The 22,827-nt window shown below is 36.5% G+C and overlaps 1 protein-coding gene across 11 annotated transcripts in view; it reads right to left on the reverse strand.

The window, feature by feature from the left end:
• Positions 1-21,693, reverse strand: part of CCDC138 (coiled-coil domain containing 138) — a 142,726-nt gene extending 121,033 nt beyond the window's left edge. For 6 of the 11 annotated variants that reach the window (XM_078056698.1, XM_078056699.1, XM_078056701.1 and 3 more), the window contains exons 1-6: positions 21,537-21,693; positions 20,334-20,391; positions 18,341-18,461; positions 16,322-16,449; positions 12,785-12,972; positions 6,149-6,307 (exon numbers count right to left, since the gene is read on the reverse strand). In XM_078056698.1, coding sequence (XP_077912824.1) covers positions 6,149-6,307; positions 12,785-12,972; positions 16,322-16,449; positions 18,341-18,461; positions 20,334-20,391; positions 21,537-21,629 — 747 coding nt within the window. In that variant the 5' untranslated portion in view covers positions 21,630-21,693. The remainder of the gene's footprint in view (positions 1-6,148; positions 6,308-12,784; positions 12,973-16,321; positions 16,450-18,340; positions 18,462-20,333; positions 20,392-21,536) is intronic. The other 5 variants (XM_078056702.1, XM_078056696.1, XM_078056697.1 and 2 more) reach the window with 4 other exon arrangements.
• Between the last annotated feature and the right edge of the window lie 1,134 nt (positions 21,694-22,827).

The following is a 22,827-nucleotide window of genomic DNA, read 5'->3' on the forward strand; positions in this document are numbered from 1 at the left end:
TCCATATGAATGGAAATGAAAAAAAAAAGCTGGGGTAGTAATACTTACATCAGACAAAACAGACTTTAAAACAAAGACTGTAACAGACAAAAAAGGGCACTACATAGTGATAAAGGGATCAATCCAACTCGAGGAAATAACAATTATAAATACCTATTCCCCCAACATAGGAGTACCTAAAGACATTAAGGGAAATTGATGGAAATATAATAACAGCTGGGGACTTTGTCACCCCACTTACATCAATGGATAGATCATCGAGACAGAACGTCAGTAAGAAAACTTGATTCTGAACAACACATTAGATCAGATGGACTTAACAGATATATACAGAGCACTCTATCCAAAAACAGCAAAATACACATTCTTTTCAAGTGCACATGGAAACATACTTTTCCAACCATAGTGGCATGAAACTGGAGATCAATTACAAGAAAAATGGAAAAAACACAAACACATGGAAGTTTAACAACATATTACTAAATAACCAGTGGATCAACAAAGAAACAGAGGAAATCAAAAAATACCTGAGACAAACGAATATGGAAACACATCATTCCAAAATCTTTGGGACACAGCAAAAGAAGTTTTAAGAGGGAGATTTACAGTATTACAGGCCGACCTCAAGAAACAAGAAAAATCTCAAACAATCTAACCTCACACCTAAAGGAACTAGAAAAAGAACAACAAACAAAGCCCAAGGTCACAGAAGGAAAGAACAAATAAATATCAGAGCAGAAACAAATGAAACAGACTTTAAAAACCGGTAGAAAATAGAATTAGAATAGAAAAAATGAACAAAATTATGAGGTTATTTAAAAAGAACAAAAACCTACAGCCAGGTACACCAAGAAAAAAAGAGAGGACTCAAAAAAATAAAGTCCGAAATTAAAGAGAAGTTTCAACTGACACAACAGAAATACAAAGACTCATAAGAGACTATTATTAAAAATTATATGCTAAAAACTTGTATGACCTAGAAGAAATGGATAAATTCCTAGAAACATACACTCTTCCAAGACTGCATCAGGAAGAAATAGAAAATCTGAACAGATCAATTACTAGAAATGAAATTGAATTAGTAATCAAAAAATGCCCAACAAACAGATGTCTTCACAGGTGAATTCTACCAAACATTCAAAGAAGAGTTCATACCTATCCTTCTCCCAACTATTACAAAATTATTTAAGAGGAAGGACAAGGCGCCTGGGTGGCTCAGTTGGTTAAGCAACTGCCTTCGGCTCAGGGCATGATCCTGGAGTCCTGGGATCAAGTCCCACATCGGGCTCCCTGCTCAGCGGGGAGTCTGCTTCTCCCACTGACACTCCCCCCTCTCATGCTCTCTCTGTCTCATTCTTCCTCTCTCAAATAAATAAAATCTTTAAAAAAAAAAAAAAGAGGAAGGACAAATTCATTCTGTGAGGTGAGGCCAGCATGACCCTGATATATTCCAGGGATGCAAGAATGGTTCAATATTCGCAAATCAATGTGATATGGCACATTAACAAAATGAAGGATAAAAATCATATGACCATCTCAACAGATGCAGAAAAAACATTTGTCAAAAGGCAACATCCATTCATGATTAAAACTATTAACAAAGTGAGTATAGAGGGCACATACTTCAACATAATAAAGGTCATATATGAGAAAGCTACAGCTAACATCATACTCAATGGTGAAATGCTGAAAGCTTTTATTCTAAGATTAGAAACAAGACTAGAATGCCTACTTTCACCACTTTTATTCAACATAGCATTGGAAGACCTAACCAAAGCAATTAGAGAGGAAAAAGAAAAGGCATCCAAGTTGGGAAGGAAGAAGTAAAACTTGTCACTATTTGCAAATGACAACATATTATGTATAGTCAACCCTAAAGAATTCACCAAAAACTATTAGAACTAATATGTGAATTCTGTAAAGTTGCAGGACACAAAATTAATATACAGAAATCAGTTGTTTCTATACTAATACCAAAGTAGCAGAAAGAGAAATTAAGAAAACAATCTCATTTACAATTGCATTAAAACCAATAAAAATACCTAAGAAGTAATTTAACCACAGAGGTGAAACACCTGTATTCTGAAAACTATAAGGCATTAATGAAAGAAATCGAAGATGTCACAAATAAATGGGAAGATATACCATGCTCATGAATTAGAACAAATACTACTGTTAAAATTTCCATACTACCTGAAGTAATCTACAGATTCAATGCAATCCTTACCGAAAATGCCAACAGCATTTTTCACTTAATTAGAACAAAGAATACTAAAATTTGTTTGAACCACAAAAGACCCCAAATAGCCAAAGCAACCTTGAGAAAGAAGAACAAACCTGGAGGTATCATACTCCCACATTTCCAACTTAACCACAAAGCTATAGTTATCAAAACAGTATAGTGCTAGCACAAAAACTGACGTGGAGATCAACAGAACAGAACAGAGAGCCCAGAAATAAACTCATGCTTATATGGTAAAGTCATCTACTACAAAGGGGGAAACAATATACAATGGGGAAAAGACAGTCTCTTTAATAAATGGTGCTGAAAAAACTGAACAGCTACATACTAAAGAAACTGGACCACTTTCTCATACTATATACAAAAATAAACTCAGAATGAATTAAAGACCTAAATCTAAGACCTGAAACCATAAAATTCCTAAAATAAAACAATGGTAATAAACTCCTGGACATCAGTCTTAGAAATATATTTTTGGACTGTCTCTTCAGGCAAGGACAACAAAAACAAAAACAATTGGAGAAAAAAACCACAATTCGATCTACATCAAACTAAAAAGTTTTTGCACAGTGAAGGAAACCATCAATAAAGCAAAAAAGCAGCCTACTGAATAGGAGAAAATATTTGCAAATGATATATCCAAAATATATTTGGATACTAGTTAATATTCAAAATATATAAAGAACTCATACAACTCAACAACAAAATAAACAATCCAATTAAAAAATGGGGAAAAAAAAAAAAAGCCTGGGGAAAGTACCTTGGACAGCAGCAGAGAGCACACAAACCAAAGCAGCAAGCAAATTGAGAAACTAGAAGTAGATCCTAGCAAGCATTCCTTCCCTGATGCGGCTAACATAGTTCAAGAGAAAAAACACAGGCCCCGAAGAGTTCAATCTGAACCCAAAATTACAGCAAGTGAGGAAGATCCCAACTTTGAAGATAACCCTGAAGTGCCTCCATTGATTTGAAACATCAGGCTGCATCGATGGACCCACCAGACCCAGTTCTATTCATTGCAGAGTGTGTGCAGACCATTTATCGTAAACACAGAGTTATTTATCAACGTTACTACTCCAGTGTTTTAGCTTCTACTTTATACAGTAATATTCTTAAACTAGTTTAAAATTCAAATGTACACCTTAAAATGCTATAACTCATTTGTCTATAATAAAATGCTTCTAGTGCAAAAAAAAAAAAAAATGGGAAGTGGACCTGAACAGATATTTTTCCAAGGCAGATATACTGATGGCCAAAAGGTACATGAAAAATTGCTCAACTTCACTAATCATCAGGGAAATGAAAATCAAAACCACACGATATCACCTTACAACAGTCAGAATGGCTTGTATCAAAAACACAAGAAATAACAAGTGTTGGCAAGGATGTGGAGAAAGGGAAACCTCATGCACTGTTGGTGGGAATATAAATCGGTGCAGTCACTCTGGAAAACACATGGAGGTTTCTCAAAAAATTAAAAATAGAACTACCATATGATCCTGCAATTCCACTTCTGGGCATTTACCTAAAGAAAATGAAAACACGAATTCCAAAAGATATATGCACACCTATGTTCACTGTAGCATTATTTACAACACCCAAGATATGGAGGAAACCTAGGTGTTCACTGATAGATAAATGGATAAAGATGTGGTACAAATACACAGTGAAATATTACTCAGACGTAAAAGAGAATGAAATTTTGCCATTTGTGACAACATGAAGGAACATTGAGGGTATTATGCTAAGTGAAATAATTCAGAGAAAGACAATCACTGCTGACTTCACTTTTACGTGAAATCTAAAAACAAAACAAATGAACAAACAAAACAGAGACTCATAAAAGAAAGAACTGGTGTGGCTGCCACCATGGGAGGGAGGTGGGCAGTGGTGGGCAAAACGGGTGAAGGTGGTCAAAAGGTACAAATTTCCAGTTAAAAAAAGAGTCAGGGATGTAAAGTATAGCATAGAGAATATAGTCAATAATACTGTAATAGCATTATACAGTGACAGATGGTAACTAGTTTAACATGGTGAGCGTTTCATAATGCATATAAATGTCAAATCACTATGTTGTATATCTGAAACTAACATAATGTATGTCAACTATACTTTAATTTATAAATAATTAGTTCTATTTTTAATTTTTTGAGAAACCTCCATGTGTTTTCAACTGGGCTGACTACTTAAAAAAATAAACAGTCTCCAGAGGCTTATAACCAGATCCAGAATCTGTACAATATCCAAAAGGTCCCAAATACAATCCAAAAGTCACTGAATATATAAAGAACCAGAAAAATGTGACCTAAGTCTCAAGAGAAATGCCAATCCTTACATGATCCAGATGCTGAATTTTTACGTATGTTCCCTGAGGTAAATACAAATGAATGCAAATGGAAAGATAAAAATTCTCATAAGGAAAATTAAACATAATTTTTAAAAGAACATAATTAGCAATTTTAGAACATTAAAATATCAGAAATAAAAAATTCACTAGATGGTCCCAGTAGCAACATGGAAATGAAAGAAGAAACAATGAACTTAATGGTAAATAACAGACATTAACAAATCTGAAGAACACAGAAGAAACAGATGAGGAAAAAGGAGCAAAGCCTCAGCAGTCTGTGGTGTAACAGCAAAAGACCTAACATATGAATCACTGGAGACACAGAAGGAGGAGAAAGCACTGAAACATAAAAAATAAGTGAAGAAATAGTGGTTGAAAACGTCCCAAATTTGGTGAAAGACATTAATTTACAAAGCCAAGATGTTCAGTGAACCCCAAACAGGATAAACTCAAAGAAAAGCATGTGGAGATACCTCATAATTAAATGGCTGCTGAAAACCAGACAAAAAAAAAAAAAAAATCATGATTCTATTTACATGACATTCTGGGAAAAGGCAGAAGTACAGGGACAGAAAATAGGTCAGTGGCTACTAGCAGGGTGCGGGGGTACTACGGGCAGGGAGGGATAACTACAAAGGAGTATAAGGTAACTTTTGGGGTGCTAAAATTATTCTTTATTGGGATTATGGTGGTGATTATAAGACTATATGCATTTTTCAAAACAGAATGAAATTTACTCTATGTAAATTACACATATAGTAATGTATCTGTTGATATGAAACAAAGTATACCCTACCACCTAGAAAATGTCCTTGATAAAAATATTCAACCTGAAAAAATCCTTAGGAAACAATCAAGCAAATCCAGAATATGACATACTCCATAAAACTGCTGGCCTGGAATCTTCAAAGAAAAGTCTCACAAAAAATGGTTGACTGCACTAGATTCAAAGAAACCAAAAAGATATAAATATCAAGTATAATGCATGAATTCTATCTAGTTACTTGATCAGAAAATAAAACAAGCAATAAAAGATTTCAGGACAATGGGGCACCTGGGTGGCTCAGTCGGTTAAGAACCTGACTCTCAGTTTCAGCTCAATCGCTATGGCAGGCTCCATGCTCAGCGGGGAGTCAGCTTGAGAGTCTCTGCCTCTCCCTCTCCCGCTCACACTTGGCACGCACACTTTCTCAAATAAATAAATAAAATCTTAAAAAAAAAATCTTAAGACCCAGTTGGGAAAGTGAATGCAGACAGTATATTAAGTTAAATTATTGAATTAGCATTAATTTCCTAATATGATAACGATGTGGCAAATATCCTTATGCTTAGGAGACACAAAGTCCTAAAATTAAGCACTGATAATACTAAAGAAGTATTTAGGGGTGCTGAGTCATGATTTTTGCAAGTTAGTTTCAAATGGTCCAGGTAAAACTATGTGGGGGGAAGGGGGAGTAGTGAAGAAATTAAGCAAATGTGGCAAAATGCTAATAACTAGTGAATCTAAATTAAGAAAAACAGAAATCACATTACTCTGAAATCAAAAGCTATATAGTTACCTCCTTTATAATCTGAAATCTTGTAAGAACCTCTTCTTCGACACCTTTAATTTTACTCAAAGCAGTTTCATGTCTGAAAAGTAGTTGTTCTCTTTCAACTAAAAAACATTCCCGCTTTTGAAGTTCTTCAGCAAACTCCTGTTGTGCTGCAGTTTCACACTGTATTAAAATGTCAGATTCAAGTGTTTTTAGAAAATACATTCACAAATTCTACAAATTACGTTTTATTTACTGAGGTTGTAGCTTAATCAAATGGTGTTTAGGACTACATGTGTATAAGTAAAATCTGGATTACAGTAACAGCTAGACTACCACAGCAAGTAAGCTTACACAGAAATTCTATCTTGTTGCAAAATGACGTGACACCATAGTGAGATTCCACTATGAGGACTCTAGAGAATTTGGGGTCCAAAATGCATCTGTACTATGTGGAATAATCCCCTACCCAGCTTCAGTTCCATGCTCCACTTCAACTTCACCGTCTGTTCTTTTCCCTATACTCTCCACCCCCTCCCCTCCCTGTCCTTCACTTGGGCTAAAAGACCCCAGCCCTGCATTATTAGCACTAACCCCAATGCCACACTGCTCGATACCAATGGAGAAAACACACCAGAAAAAGTTGTACTATTGTAAATTCAGGGAACCTCTACCAGATTCTCAATGCAGTCCAGAAAGTGTTTTTTATTTTCATGGTTCGTTCTCTGTCTCCTACTCTCCACAGTGCCTATATTTCAAACCTTCTCCATTCTTTATTTTGAACACCTCACCTCCTACATGATTCTGTGCAGACAGCCTCGGTCTCTAACTTCACAGGAAAAATAGAAGACAGCAGAAGGAAACACCAACCTCCTGCCCTCAAGACACACAGGTCTCTCCTTCCCCCCCATTACAAAGGCAGACTCAGGATCTCATTGTCTTCTGCCTTCTTTGGACACTGCTGTGCTGAAATCCCTCTAATATTTTTAAAATCTCCAATCTCATCTGAAATGGGAGTTGCTCTTGACCACACCCACTAAGTGCCTCCCTTTCACAAAATTCTTTAACACTTTGTCTACACCTGCTGAGCCCTCTTTATTTCCTAATCACTCCTCAATTTACTTCAATCTGGCCTCCGCCAGCATCCTCCTACTACATCTGAAGGTCACTTTCAGTCCTAATTTTATTGAGTCTCTCAACAGCATTTTATACAATAGGCCCTTTCTTCCAACTTAAAATAATCTTTCTTTGGACTCCATGACACCACATTCTCTTGGTTTTCCACCTCACTCTCTGGCCACAGCTTCTCAACATCCTTTGCGGGCTCTGCTTCCTTTACTGTCATTTAACTACTAATGTTCCTCAGGATTTGGGATTAAGTCACTTCCCTTCACATCTTCTCATTCTCTCTGCTTACTTCCCTCCACTCAATGGCTAAATTACCGTGTATATGCTAACTGATCCCAACCTACAATTGCTCAGCTCTTTCTCCTAAGCTCCAAACTCAAGTCCAAACTTCCTACTGAATATCCTCACCTGTATGCTTTCAGCTAGCACAAAATAAACATGTCCAAACTGAATTCAACTAGCCATCAGGGACATGCAAGTCAAAACCACAATGAGGTGTCACTTCACACCCACTAGGATGGCAAGAATCAAAAAGACAGACAACAAATGTTGTCAATGACGTGAAGGAACTGGAACCCTCGTACGCTATTGGTGTGAATGTAAAATGGTGCAGTCATATTGGAAAACGGTCTTAAAAATTCCTCAAAGTTAAACAAAGAGCTACCATATGACCCAGCAATTCCACTCCTTCATATACACCAAAAAGAAATGAAAGTATATATCCAAACAAAACTTAAACATGAGTGTTCATAGCAGCATTAGTCATAATAGCCAAAAAGTGGAAACCCACATGTCCATCAACTGATGGAAAAAAAGGAAAATGTGGTATATCTATATAATGGATTATTCAGTTATAAAAAGGAATAAAATTCTGATACATGCTGCAACATGGATGAACCTTGAAAATATCATGCTAAGTGAGAGAAGCCAGACACTTCACACATACTACGTATGATTCCATTTATATGAAAAGTCCAGAATAAGCTAATCTATAGCCAGAAAATAGACTGATAGTTGCCTAGGGCTGAGGGGAGATAGGTGGGGTGGGAGGTTAATGAGGAGAGATATCTAATAAGTAGGGGGTTTCTTATTGGGATAATGAAAATACTCTAAAATTGGCTGTGATGATGGTAGCATAACTCTTCAAATATTCTAAAAATAACAGTACACTTTAAAAAAATTAAAAAGAGGCCCTTCCAACATTGATGACACAGCAAAAAGATGGCTGTCTATGAACCAGAAAGTGGGCTTCCAATAGACAATGAATCTGCCAGAGCCTTGATCTTGCACTTCCTAGTTCTGGAACTATATGATGCAGGTTCACTATTTCCTTCAGTGCTCAGCAGGCCACTGTGAAGATACATCACATTTTCCCTTTTTTGGAGATGGCTCAAGATGTATGGAAGTGTTGAATCACTATATTGTACACCTGAAACTAATATAACACTATGTTAACTAACTGGAATTAAAATAAAAACCTAAAAAAAAAAGAAAAGATTCAGTAGACCTTTCTTCTGACCATCATTTCTGAATGTGGAAGGTTTCTGTATGGGACCAAGCCTCTACTCTGAAAAAGCAGCAAGACACCTGCCTTCACCCATCTCAGTGCCAGCAATTCCTGAGGCAGATATACACAGCCTTGAAAGAAATGAATTCTAATGCAATCATTAACAGATTCCCCACCACTGGTCAACTGTTAACAAAAACTTGCTGGAATTCTCTTATCTCAGCATATGATGAAAGCCAGAAAGTTCTACTATCATGCTTATATTGTTTAACAAAGAACCCTAGAATTCTAGAGAATTGAAACTTAACTCCTGGACACAGGGTTGTCATCTCATATACTTTCAACATTCAGATTTGATATAAAAGAAACTGGTCTGTTTGCTCAAAGTCTTGGGTATGCACCTATAGATTACTATCCTGGTTCGCTTAAAAATATGGTCTTATCATTACTGTCTAAACTCAGAATCATCTTAATGGATTTAACACTCAAAGGCAAAAAATGCAAACTACAACATCAGTGAGATAGCTATCATATTATGGGGGAAAGACAACTCCAGGATGTTGCTGATGGGAACGTAAATAGGCACGGTAACTTGGGACAATAATTTGGTAGCAACCTGCTACTACTACTTCTTACAGGTTAAGGACACTTAAACAGAGCTGTTTGTAAAATATAAACTCCATCCTGTATATTTATATAGAAATAAATAAATAGGGATGCCTGGGTGGCTCAGTCAGTTAAGAGTCTGCTTTCAGCTCAGGTCATGATCCCAGGGTCCTGGGATCAAGCCCTGTATCAGGCTCCCTGCTGAGGGAGGCTGCTTCTCCCTCCCCCTCTGCCCTCCCACCCCTGTCATGCACTCTCTCTCTCTCAAATAAATAAATAAAATCCTAAAAAAAAAAAGAAAAAAATAGTGGTTTATTTAGAGGCAGTAAAAATGAATGAACTAGAACTACATTTTCCAAACATATAAATCTCAAAAATATAACAAAGAATGAAGCAAGGAAGTTGCAAAAAGAAATTCACAGTATGTCATTACTTATGTAATATTTTAAAACATTCAAAACAATACATATATATGAATATATAAAAGTGTTAAAACAGGACATAATGGATCCACACTAATTTCAAGGGAGTGCTGAATCCTTGGGAAAAGGAAGAGGTTATGGGATGGAGGAAGGCTGTTTCAACTCTAATTGAAACATTTATTTCCTTTAAAAATATCAAACAGAATTATTAATAAAATGTTAGCATTATGCAATATGGGCAATGGGTATACAGTTGATACTATAATATTACCTATGTTTTCCTGTATGTCATAAATATTTTATAAACTTTTAAAAACCAAAACACTGTTACCTAAAAAAATACTGCAAATGAAAAGATAATATTCATGATAAAGGAATTATTTCCTACACAAAAATAAAAGTTATATATTTCAAAAAAACAATCTTCTCTCCCTCCAGTTTTGTTCCCTATCTCAGCAAAAAGTAGAATCATTTATCCAACAGCCAAAAGAATAAACCTGCATTTCATCTTTGACTAAAACCCTACTGCACACCTCCCACATCAAAACAATCTCCAAGACCTACTGGATCCATCTTTTAAAAATGTTTAGAATCCATCCACTTCTCTTTATCCCTAAGGCCCTCATTCTAACCCAAGACACCATCAGGATACCACATCTCTTCACACTCTGCCCTCTCTCTAGATCTCACCTACTGGTGACAGCTTTAAATATCTATATGTAAATGACTCCCAATTTAGATGCCCATCCAAGACGTATGTTCTAAACGCCAAGCTGATACATCTACTTACATGAGGTCTCCATTAAAGTCTCAAACCTAATCCATTCCAAACTAAAATCTTGATCTTTCTCCCCTATATTCATTCTTCCAAGTTGTACAAACCAGAAATGTGGAAATTATCCTAGACACCTATTCTCCCTATACCACATCGAACTCATCACACCAAGTCTAGCCCATTTTACCTCCAAAAGCAATCTCAAATCTATTCAATTCCACTTCTCTGCCACCACCCAGTCCAAGTTACCATCACCTCTCACCTGCACTATTACAGTAGGATATCCTACCCGGTCTCCCAACTTCCATACCTATGCCCCTCCAACCCACTGATTTAAGCACACATTAGATTGGGGCACCTGGGTGGCTCAGTCATTAAACTGGGTGGTTCAGTCTGCCTTCGGCTCAGGTCATGATCCCAGGGTCCTGGGATCGAGCCCCACATCAGGCTCCCTGCTCTACAGGAAGCCTGCTTTTCCCTCTCCCACTCCCCCTCTGCTTGTGTTCCTGCTCTTGCAGTCTCTCTCTCTCTGTCAAATAATTAATAAATAAATAAATAAATAAATAAATAAATAAATAAAATCTTTAGGGAAAAAAAAGGGCATATATTAGATTAAGCAACTCCCCTGCTCTAAAAATCCTCATTTACTTACTACATTTTCCTTGAATGAATATATCATCATGCTTCCGGGGCTTCTCTAACTAGACCATCACAGTCTAGTAGGGCTAATCCCCTACTCTTCCTCCAGGGTATAAGTTAAATGATACTTTCTCAGAAAACCTTACCAATCTATCCTAATCAGGTTTCATATTATACCTGAATTATTCACTTAAATTTATAAAATTATAACTATATGAGTACTCACAATTGACTCTAATAAGCTATGTGTGGCAAGAACCATATATATTTTATCTTCTTCTATATATTCAACACTAAGCATGCAAAGGCATATTAACAAGTGTTCAAACATATGCTGAATGAATGAAATTGCAAAATTTGACAAAATGTATATACTTAATGATGACCAACACAATAGAAGACTAAAAAAAATTTTTTAAGTTAGATTTGACTACAGATTAAACAAGATTAATCCACTGCACTTCATTTTCAAAAAAATATGTCTTTATTGTGTTTGCAGTAAATGATATATCTTTACAACTTTGCTTATTCTTTTTTATCTCATAAAGTATTAGCAAAGAAATCTTCCCAATGCACTATTACTCTGTCACTCATTTGCTTAAAAACCTGTTGTAGCCAGCCTGAGTGTTCTTTCCCCAGGCTGGTAAGTTCAGTCTGACAAATCACTCCTTTCCAAAGACCTCCCACCCCCAACTCTTGCCACCTGGAATGCCCTTCCACTCCTCTTCTCTTTAAATTTTACCTCAGTCAAGTACCAAGTTATGTCTCTTCCTGAACTGTTCTCCAGTGATTTTAGGCCAAAATAATCTTTTTCTGAAATGCTATGGTAATTATAATCTGAATTATTCAGACAAAATGGAGATATTGGAGGTTTTTTTAAGATACTGGTTTTTTAAAAACGTTTATTTCCTTGTATACAAATATAGCAGAATTCCAACTAGAACAATTTTGGTCTGGAACTGGGTATTACACATACCTTTGCTCCCTTCTGTACTCCCACCTAGTGGACACTTGATAAATACATGAAGTACATCCTTTAGAAACAAAAAAATCCCAAAGAAGATAAAGACCAATGTTCTGAATCGAATTTTGGTGAGAACTGACAAGAGAACGTCTTACATATACGTATTTAAAACAATGAATCAGGAACACTACTTCAAAAAGCACACTTTAAGGGCACTTGGCTGGCTCAGCTGGAGGAGAATGTGACTCAGGGTTGTGAGTTTGAGCCCCACGTTGGGTGTAGAGATTACTAAAAAAAACAAACTTAAAGAAAAAAAAAGTACACGTTACCAGCAGATTTTGTTTTATTTCTTAAGCAAGGATGGGATAGAAATAAACACAAAACACAAAACAGTCTGAAATCTAAGAAATATGCCTGTACCTAAAAATATCATTTATTTTTTTCCATCAGCTATAAATTTTTCCCTTCAATAATTATAATAAATTTGTTTGTTCCCTTTTGACTTTATCTCGACATGCTTAGCTAAAATAATTAAAATGAAATACTCTGTATTCAAATTTTATATATGTTTAGTGCTTAGAACATAAATATATCTGAATTCTCAATTTTTAGTTCTTACCTGCAGTTTCTGATGTATTTGAAACAATTCCTCATAGATCTGATTAATCTGATGTGGAAGTATTCTCTGCTTCTTTGGTGCTTTAGATGTCGAACAGCTGACACGTCTCAGAGGGGAGTCACTTACATTACTACAACATTCAGTCCAATTTCTTGAATTTGATGTCACATTAGTTGGCTGGGCAACTGCTACAAAAGAAATTTAATTATAAATTATTACAGTTTTAAGTATTCTCAGAGTACTCTTCAGGAAGAGTTACTTTAAGTATGAATTTAAAGTATTGTTAAAAGTCTCCAGTATTAAAAACAGTATGGAGGTTCCTCAAAAAGTTAAAAATAGAACTACCCTATGACCCAGCAACTGCACTACTAGGTATTTATCCAGAGGATACAAAAACAGTGATTCGAAGGGACACATACACCTCATTGTTTATAAGAGCAATGTCCACAATAGCCAAAATGTGGAAAGAGCCCAGATGTCCATCTACAGATGAGTGGATAAAGAAGATGTGGTATATAAATACAGTGGAATATTACTCAGCCATCAAAAAGAATGAAATCTTGCCATTTGCGATGACATGGATGGAACTATAGGGTATTATGCTAAGCGAAATAAGCCAGTCAAAAACAAATACCATATGATTTCACTCATATGTGGAATTTAAGAAACAAAACAGATGAACATAGGGGAAGGAAAGGAAAAATAAAATAAGATAAAAACAGAGGGAGGCAAACCATAAGAGACTCTTAACTCTAGGTAACAAACTGAGGGTTGCTGGAGGGGATGTGGGTGAGGGAAAGGGATAACTGAGTGATGGGCATTAAGGAGGGCACTTGATGTAATGAGCACTGGGTGTTACAGGCAACCAATGAATCACTAAATTCTACCCTTGAAACTAGTAATACACTATATGTTAACTAAATTGAATTTAAATAAAAAAAAATTTTTTTTAAAGTCATCAGTATTATATGCAGAAACAATTACATAGCAAATGTGGTAAAATGTTAAAATGTAGAAAATCTGTGTGAAGGCCTTACAGAAATTCTCTATGCTCTTATGGCAATTTTTCCGTAAGTCTGAAATTATTTCAAAATGGATTTTAAAGATTTTTATTTTTATTTATTTGACAGAGAGACAGTGAGAGAGGGAACATAAGCAGGGGGAGTAGGAGAGGGACAAGCAGGCTTCCTGCTGAGCAGGGAGCCCAATGCGGGGCTCGATCCCAGGACCCTGGGATCACAACCTGAGCCGAAGGCAGACGCTTAACAACTGAGCCACCCAGGTGCCCCTCAAAATGGATTTAAAAGTGCATGAAAACACTCATGTATTAACTGCCTAGGCCAAGAAATAAATGTAAAGTTACCTCAGAAACCCCTGATTACATTCTCTTCTCTCCTCTAAACCAAATTAACCACTAACCCAAATATAGCATTAATCATTGCTTTATTTTTTAAAAGTTTTTAGTATCTGGGTAAAAAAAAATTAAGACCTCATTCTGCCTGGTTTTAAACCTTATATAATGTCTGTAATCTATATAATGATGTAATTATGTAATTTCTATAACCTCCTTTAAATATGTTCTTGTATTAATGACTGAATCGGGTTCACAAATCTTCACTACTTTATCCTATTTTATATTTTTATAAGCCAACATTCTACTACAGGTGGGTATTTGAGCTCTTTGTCTACACAGGTGCTCCACAGTCTTGCATGTGGCTGCTGGTACACATGTTCAAGAGTTTCTCCAGGGTATATGACTAACAGCAACATTGTTGGATCATAAGGGACATGTGCAGGTTCAACTGTGCCAGTGATATCAAACTGCTTGCCAAAGTGGTTATATTAATTTACTCTCCCAAAAGCAATGATGAGCAAGTTCCTCTTGCTTCACTTCTCTGCCAACACTGTATTGCCAGAATTTATTTTCTGTTAGTACTGAAAGTGGTTTTAACTTGCATTAGCCTTCCTGGGAATCCTAGCTTTAAGAAAGGGGTCTCCTATTGTATTCCCCATCTTGGACAGACCTTAGGGAGTCAAAATAAAAAATAACACGAATTTTTAACAAAGAAAAAAGTTTTAGGGCGCCTCGATGGCTCAGTCTGTTAAGCAACAACTCTTGATTTCAGCATAGATCATGATCTCAGAGTAGTGAGATCAAGCCCCATGTGGGGCTCCGCACTCCACAGGGAGTCAACTTGGGATTCTTTTTCCCTCTCCCTCTGTTCCCCCTTCCCCAAATGTGCATGCAAGCGGGTGCACTCTCTAATAAACAAATAAATCTTAAAAAAAAAAAAAAAAAGTTTCACTTCACTCAGTTTAGCAAATCCCCTTAAAGTGAAAGACAGTTTCATTTTTTAGAAGATTTTATTTATTTATTTATTTATTTATTTAATTTATTTTAATTTATTGAGTGCAGGAGGGGGAGGAGGGGCAGAGGGAGAGGGAGAAAGAATCCCAGGTGACTCCAGTGGAGCACAGAGCCCTATACTGAGCTTGATCTCAGGACCCTGAGATCACAACCCTAGCTGAAATTGAAAGTCAGATGCTCAATAGACTGAGCCACCCAGGTGCCCCTGAAGTGAAAGACACTTTCACTGCTTTGCTTGTCTCTCTAGGTTCCCATCTCACAATCCGTAGCTTAAATATTCCTTAATTATGTCAACTCTTAAATACATTCAACTTTTTTTTTTTACATTATCCTGTATTTTCAATTGTTTTTCAGTGGGAAAATCCACCATGTAGCCAGAAACACAAGTCCAGGCAGAATTTCTTTTCACTTTCCTCAAATGCTGAGATGACTAGGAAAAGGATGAAGGAGAGTGGGAAGGGAGAAATGAGCGTGTGTTGTGTGCAGACAACATATGCCCAGAAGAGATGCACAAAGGCTATCAAAGGGGCAACACTGTTCTCAAAGTCTTGCAGCCAAGAGGAAGCCATTTCTGGTTGCCTCTTTCCTTGAAATGCTGACAAAACTATGACATGCCAGCCACATGCACAGAAAGTTATTAAAGAAGTGCCTGAAGAAGCTATACCTTAAGTAATCTGGAGTACTGTCTTAAAATATTAAAGGATTACTCAAATCTACCACAGTATTTAGTGACTTGCTAAACAAATACTGATATGAAAAAATATGAAGAAATTATAAAAAGTATTCAATTGATTACTAACTTATTTTGATAATTTTGAGAGCATAGGAATACTACTGGAAAATAATGAAGTTTATTTTTCTCTTCTCCTTTAGTTAATAATAAGCACAGTTACTCTCTCATGGCTTACAAAAATGCAGAACACAGAAATACACAGACACCTGAGGGCCAGTGTTATTACTATGGGATAAGCTTTATGTGCTCTACTTGACAAAGCTACTTAAAAAAAAAAAAAAAAGATTTTATTTTTAAATAATCTCTACACCCAATGTGGGGCTCAAACTTATAACCCTGAGATCAAGAGTCATGTGTTCTACCTACTGAGCCAGCCAGATGCCCTGAGACAAAGCATCTTTTTAAGTAACTATTCTAAAATGATTATCTCTTTTACCTTTTCCTATGTCTTTAAAAGACTGTTTGGTTATTTTGGAGGTACTAATTCTATGATCATTCTCAATTAACTCTTCTTTTTTTTCTCGTTGCTTCAAATCTTGAAAAGAATCCAGTTCATCATCTAGGCTTTAAAAAAAAAAAAAAAAAAAACTATCACAGCATTCTGGAAGTTTTCTATAGCCTTTTAAAAAGATAAAACTGCTTTTCAAATATTAACAGCATAACAATTGAAAAAAATTTAACAAGTAAACATTTTTGAAAATGGAAAACAAAATGTGAAAAGTAAGTCACTGATCCTAAAAAGTCACCACAGGTACCTTTCTACATAATCCAATGGGCTTAATTTAAAATGACATATACCTGTAGAACGCTCTACAACTGCCAAACTCTTTCTTTTGATTCCTAATACTTCTGTGAGGTAGATATAACAGGTCCTGTTAGCTATAATTTTAGCTAAAAGAACTAACATTTATCAGGAAGAAACTGAAACCTAAAGAATTTAAATAACTGACACATGACGTTAACTAGTAAAAGGTAAAACAGAACTAGAATCTCAGGTGTTCTCTCCAAAAAGATGATCTCAAAGTTGAAATTTCTAGAGCAGTGCTGCTCAAAGGAATATAATTCAAGTCACATAAGGCAATTTAAAATTCTCTAGTAGCTGTATTAAAAACATAAAAACACAAAATTTTAACAATGTTAAATATTTTAACAGTATTTAACCCAGTATATCTAAAAGATTATTTTAATATATAATCAGTATTAAAAAATTATTAAGATATTTTGCATTCTTTTATCCATCTTTGAAATCCGGTGTATTATTTCTTACTTATATTTCACGTACTCAATAGCCTCCTGTGCCCTGTGGCTACTATGCTGGACAGCACTATAATTCCAGATTAGATCATAACTAGAGATTATGGAAAAAACTGCCTAATGTTACAAAAACTTTCATAGTTCAAAAGTTTCAAGTTATAACTTGAAATTATACCCAGATCATTTATGATAACAAAAAATGATAAAACTATTAATTAAATATAAGAAAATAATTTCCAGAAATTCATAATTATCTCAAAATAACTTTTACTTTCCTTACTCTATATTCAATCTACCTCATGTCCAAATCTTAAATCCATATCAACAAAGCTACTTTGTGAATGCCAAATGAAATAGTATAACAATGATAATAGCACATTTGAATGCTTTTCTATGTATTAAGCACTGTTCTAAGTGCTTTACATGAATTAAATCATTTAAGTAGAAAATGAGGCAATTATATAAAAAACTCAAGCTCCCAAATATCAATTACATGAATAATTTACATATATTTTTGGCACAGTTAGCTTTTCTTCTCCCCATGATTATCTCAACATTTCATTTTGTATATGTATACATCTTTACGGTTTAACATTATTCCAAAACATTTACCCTTCTTGATACCCACAGCACCTCCTTCTGCCACATATTTATGGCATTTAATTGTATCTAATTCAGAACTTTATTTCACCTTAGCTTCCACTGTTTTTATATTGGTTTCACCCACTCACAGCCCAGCACTCTGCACATTTGTAGTTAGCATCCCCCTAGACTGATTTCTTCAATCTCTCTCTCTACCTAAAATATAGCTTACCACACTAGAAGACACACAATGGATACTGAGTTAAATATCACTGTCTAACAAACCCGCATTCATCTGTATCCTAGCTCTTTAAAAAAAAAGGGGGGGGAGCAGGGTCTTCATTTGGGTCCTGGATGAATAACCATAAAAATAACTGTTCACCTTTCATACTGTGTAAATAACTTTCCATTATACCACCAAACATAATGCTAGGCTTATGCTTTTATCACAGAGAGTCTCAGTAAAAATTAATAAATCAGTCTCTCCAACCATTCAGCAGGCTCCAGACTGCTTGTACTTCCTCTCAGAAAAAAGCAAAGACATAAACAATCCACACTTTAATCTCAGTTTTTTTAGATACCCAAGGGAGAGCAATACTAAGGATTCAAGGTACTTTACCAATTCACATTTAAGTGTTTGAATGAACTACAAAGTGGTGTTGTGCAATGCTTTCTTTCATCAGAATAACATCCTAATGATGAACCCACTTTATCTCCAGATGAGAAGATACCCAAATCATCTGTTAACAAAAAAAAAAAGCAGAGATTACTAAAATCAGATACTAATTTCATTCTAGGCTTCTAAAGGTAAGGCAGCAAAATTACCTAATGATTTCTTATCTGTATGTCTCTGTAATGCAAACTTCAAAAAACAGGCATCAAATTTTGTATTTATATAGCACTTTACTGATTTCAAAATGCTCTTTCATTTATTACCTTATTTGATCTTAGCAACAACTAGCTTACTATGAAGTAAGCAGAATAGGTGCCTTTAACCCTATTCTAATGATGTGAAGTCTAAGGACCAGAGAAGTTATATGAAGTTATCCAAGTAACAGAACCAGCAAATGGAAAGATTAAAATTCAGAATCCAGGCTTATTCCTACCTAATCATTATATTTCATCAGTCCTCAAATATTAAACATCTTATTTTATAATTTTAAACACTAAACATTTTTTTTTATTAGAGAGAGAGAGAGCACGAATAGGAGGGGCAGAGAGAAAGGGAGAGAGAATCTCAAGCAGACTCTGCACTAAGCATGGAGCCCAACACAGGGCTTGATCTCACAACCCTGAGATCCCGACCTGAACCAAAACCAAAGAGTCAGACACTTAACTGAATGCAACACCCAGGCGCCCCTAAACACTAAACATTTAACAGACTACTGGCCTATATCTAAATTGAATAAAAGGCAGAGAGAGCTTCTCTGATAAGAAATTTAGAAATATTTTTTAAAACTTTTTTGGAATTACCTGATTTTTTAAAAACTAGTTTCAGAGGTAGAATTTAGTGATTCGTCAGTTGCATATAACACTCAGTGCTCATTACATCAAGTGCCCTCCTTAATGCCCATCACCGAATTATACCTTCCCCCTACTCACCTCCCCTCCAGCAACCCTCAGTTTGTTCCCCAGAGCTAAGAGTCTCTGGTTTGTCTCCCTCTCTGATTTCATCTTATTTTTCCTTTCCTTCCCCTATGTTCATCTGTTTTGTTTCTTAAATTCCACATATGAGTGAAATCATATGGTATTTGTCTTTGACTGGCTTATTTCGCTTAGCATAATACCCTATAGTTCCATCCATGTCTTTGAAATGTATGCACCCTTGTCTAACACGCATTTTTACCCCATCAGAAAGTAAATGAGCTATACTTTTTAGTTGTATTTTAAAAAGCTGGAAATTTTAGGGCAAATTTCAAAACTAAAATATAATTTTAAGATATTTTTAAGATACTAGACTCAGTAATAACTGGGTTTTTTTCATACTGAAGGAATGTTTCGGAAGAGTGTTTACAAAATTTGAAAATGAAATAAACTTGGAAAAAAAAAGAAATTCTCTAATCTACCATCTGATAAACTTTTAAAGATACGGTTTCTGCTATCACCTCAAAATTCGGTGATTATACTTACTAGTAAAAACAACACTGAAGAAGTACCAACAAATCAAAAGACTAATGGTTAATTAGCTATATATGTTAGTTCCAGATTACCACATAATGTTCCAACCCACCCAATCTCACAATATAATTATCTTTATCGAGTACATTTGATAAATTCTTCCAGTGCAACAATTATTACCCCTGTAACTTGGAAAAGTTTATGCCTCAAAAAAATAGTTTTCTTTACCTAATATACTGTTTAATTTTTAACATTTTTAAAGGCAAAAATGCTGTAACTGAAACACCAAAAATTCAATTTGATTTTAAAGACATCTTACACATTTACCCCCCCCAAAATCTTGATTACTATTAGTTCATTACCCAAATGAAAAAAGCTTAGTATCACAAGATATCTGGCACTTAGTCTTAAGCCTAAACATTTTTTTTTTAATGTTTTTTCTCAAATTAAATTTGTTAAAACCCCCAAATATACAAAATACTCCATCAGCTTACCTGGGGAGGTTAGCAATCTTCTCTTCCATTTAGCCTGATCAAAATTTGAAAAATCATACTTAAAAAAAAAAAAAGACATATTTAATTTATATATTAATAATCAACCTACAGTCTCAAAAGAGTTCCCCACAAATTATGTATTAAGTACAAGGGATAATTACAAAGGTTAGAGTGGACAAATCTGATAGACACTACCTTAACCAAGTAGTCAAAAGTTAGTATCACCAATAATGGGACAAAGCAACATCACAGGTCTCCTAATGAACAGGAGCAACGCATACATCACTCCTGCCAAAAATGCAAAAACCAGTATCTATCTAATCATGAGGTGTATTTACCAGAGAAACTCAGCTGTCCTATAGTCTTCAAAAATATCAACATTATAGAAGGCAAAGAGTTAAGAACCTGTTCCAGAAAAAACAGAAGCGAAAACCAAATGCAATGCTCATTTTTAGATTGTATCTGCACCAGGAAAAAAAATTTTACAAAGGACATTATTGAGATAATTGGTGAAATTTGAAAATGAACCATACATTACATATTATTGTATAAATGGTAAGTCTCCTTAATTCATTACTGGGGGTATTTAAGAGAATATGCTTATTCCTAGAAAATACACTAAAGTATTTATATTTGGGGGTAGTATCACAGTGCCTGCAAGTTACCCTTCAATAGTTCAGGGGGACAATGTGTGTATGGAAAGTCAAAACTAGGAAGATAATAGTAACGCAAATGTGGCAAAATGTTAACAACTGGTGGTGAGTCCAAACGAAGTATTCAAGAGTTCTTTGTATTATTCTTGCAACTTTAAGTTTGGAATTGTTTCCAAATAGGAAGGTTTTTAAAGGAATTAAAATTGCTTTTTGAACTCCACACGAGTCACTGTAAATTAAAGTGCCATACCACCATGTCTGATACATCATAAACCTTCAAGAGCTTATGGTGAAGGAATTTTTCTGATAGAAAATTTGTTTTTCCCACATAGGGAGCGTCTGCGGCCACAAATGACTTCTCCTCCGGCTACCTTTCGCTAACCCTGTTGCCGGCCGAGCGGCTCGAGGCCCAGAGAGTGGCTCCCCGCCCGAGTGCCCTGCGCACCCCGGCTCCGAGGCTTTGGGCGCAGCTGCCGGGCGGGCTGCTTCACACCTGCAGGAACCGGCCCGCGGACACAGGGACGGGTCGAGGTGAAGGGCGAGGCCTCACCTCGGCGAAGTGGCTACCCCCTAGTCCGTAGCGGCTTTTGAGACGTTCCACTACCAAATCCTGCCCGGGCGGCTTCACTAGCCTCGGCTCCATAGCGCGCCGAGGCCACCGTTGTCACCCTGCGAACAGCTTTCAAACACACGGCGACGGGGCGCGCAGGGGCGGAGCTCGCACAACGAAACGGCGACGTGACGCACGGCACGCCCCGTCCCGCCCCTCGGGGTCGAGAGCTACGCCGAAGCGCGAGGAGGCCGAGCCTAAGCGGGAGGCGGGGGCGCGGCCCCTTAAGTGGAGCGCGGGAGCAGCCAGAGGCGGAGGCAAGGGAGAAGCGCGCCAGTTTGGAGTCCTGTCTCCCATTCTCTGTACTGTTAAAAACGTTCTCGTGTTAACAAACGTTTTTCCTGCCGAACGATTTAATGACTAATTCCTTTACTACTGTGTTATTTGGACTGATAACTGGCGTTTTATCTTTGTCTTAAAAAATTTTTGCTTCTTCCTCGGTCGTGTCCAAGGCGCCGAAAAGTACAATCGTCCACAGCAGTTACACCTTAGCAGGCGTGGCCCCTCACGGGAGGACGCTCAGCCGTAGCCTCAGGCACCCCCACCGCTTCACGGGAAAACACCACTTTCACCGTAACCTGTGCGCCTCGCCTGCAAGTGGGAATGCGCACACGCTACGTCCGCAGACGACATGGTCACCAGGATGGTCCAAACTGACTGGTGGCAACCCCCTCTTGCCTCTAATACAGCTTACGTGTATTTAGGGTGCGTTTGGACATAACGAAAATACAGTGCTCTTTAATCGGAATGGTCTTTGCTAACTGTAAAAACAGGCAAAAATCAAGAATATATCGTACTGCAAAGCACAGAATTCTCAAAAAGGATTACTCCCTCACTTCCCCTGCCATTGGCCTGAGTTCGGTATGTATATTAAAAAGCAGTATTAGAATGTAAGTTCCCTGTACGAATGTAATGAATGTAAGAGCATGTACTTTTTTTTTTTTTTTAAGATTTTTATTTATTTGAGACAGAGAGAATGAGAGAGAGAGAGAGAGCACATGAGAGGGGGGAGGGTCAGAGGGAGAAGCAGGCTCCCTGCCGAGCAGGGATCCGGATGCGGGACTCGATCCAGGGACTCCAGGATCATGACCTGAGCCGAAGGCAGTCGCTTAACCAACTGAGCCACCCAGGCGCCCCGAGCATGTACTTTTTTTAAACAGCTTTTCCCAATACCTAGAAAAGGGCCAGGCATTTGTAGTTGCTCAATATTTACTGGGATGGTATACCAACC

Source organism: Halichoerus grypus, chromosome 10 (assembly GCF_964656455.1).
Source record: "Halichoerus grypus chromosome 10, mHalGry1.hap1.1, whole genome shotgun sequence".
Taxonomy (NCBI): Eukaryota; Metazoa; Chordata; class Mammalia; order Carnivora; family Phocidae; genus Halichoerus; species Halichoerus grypus.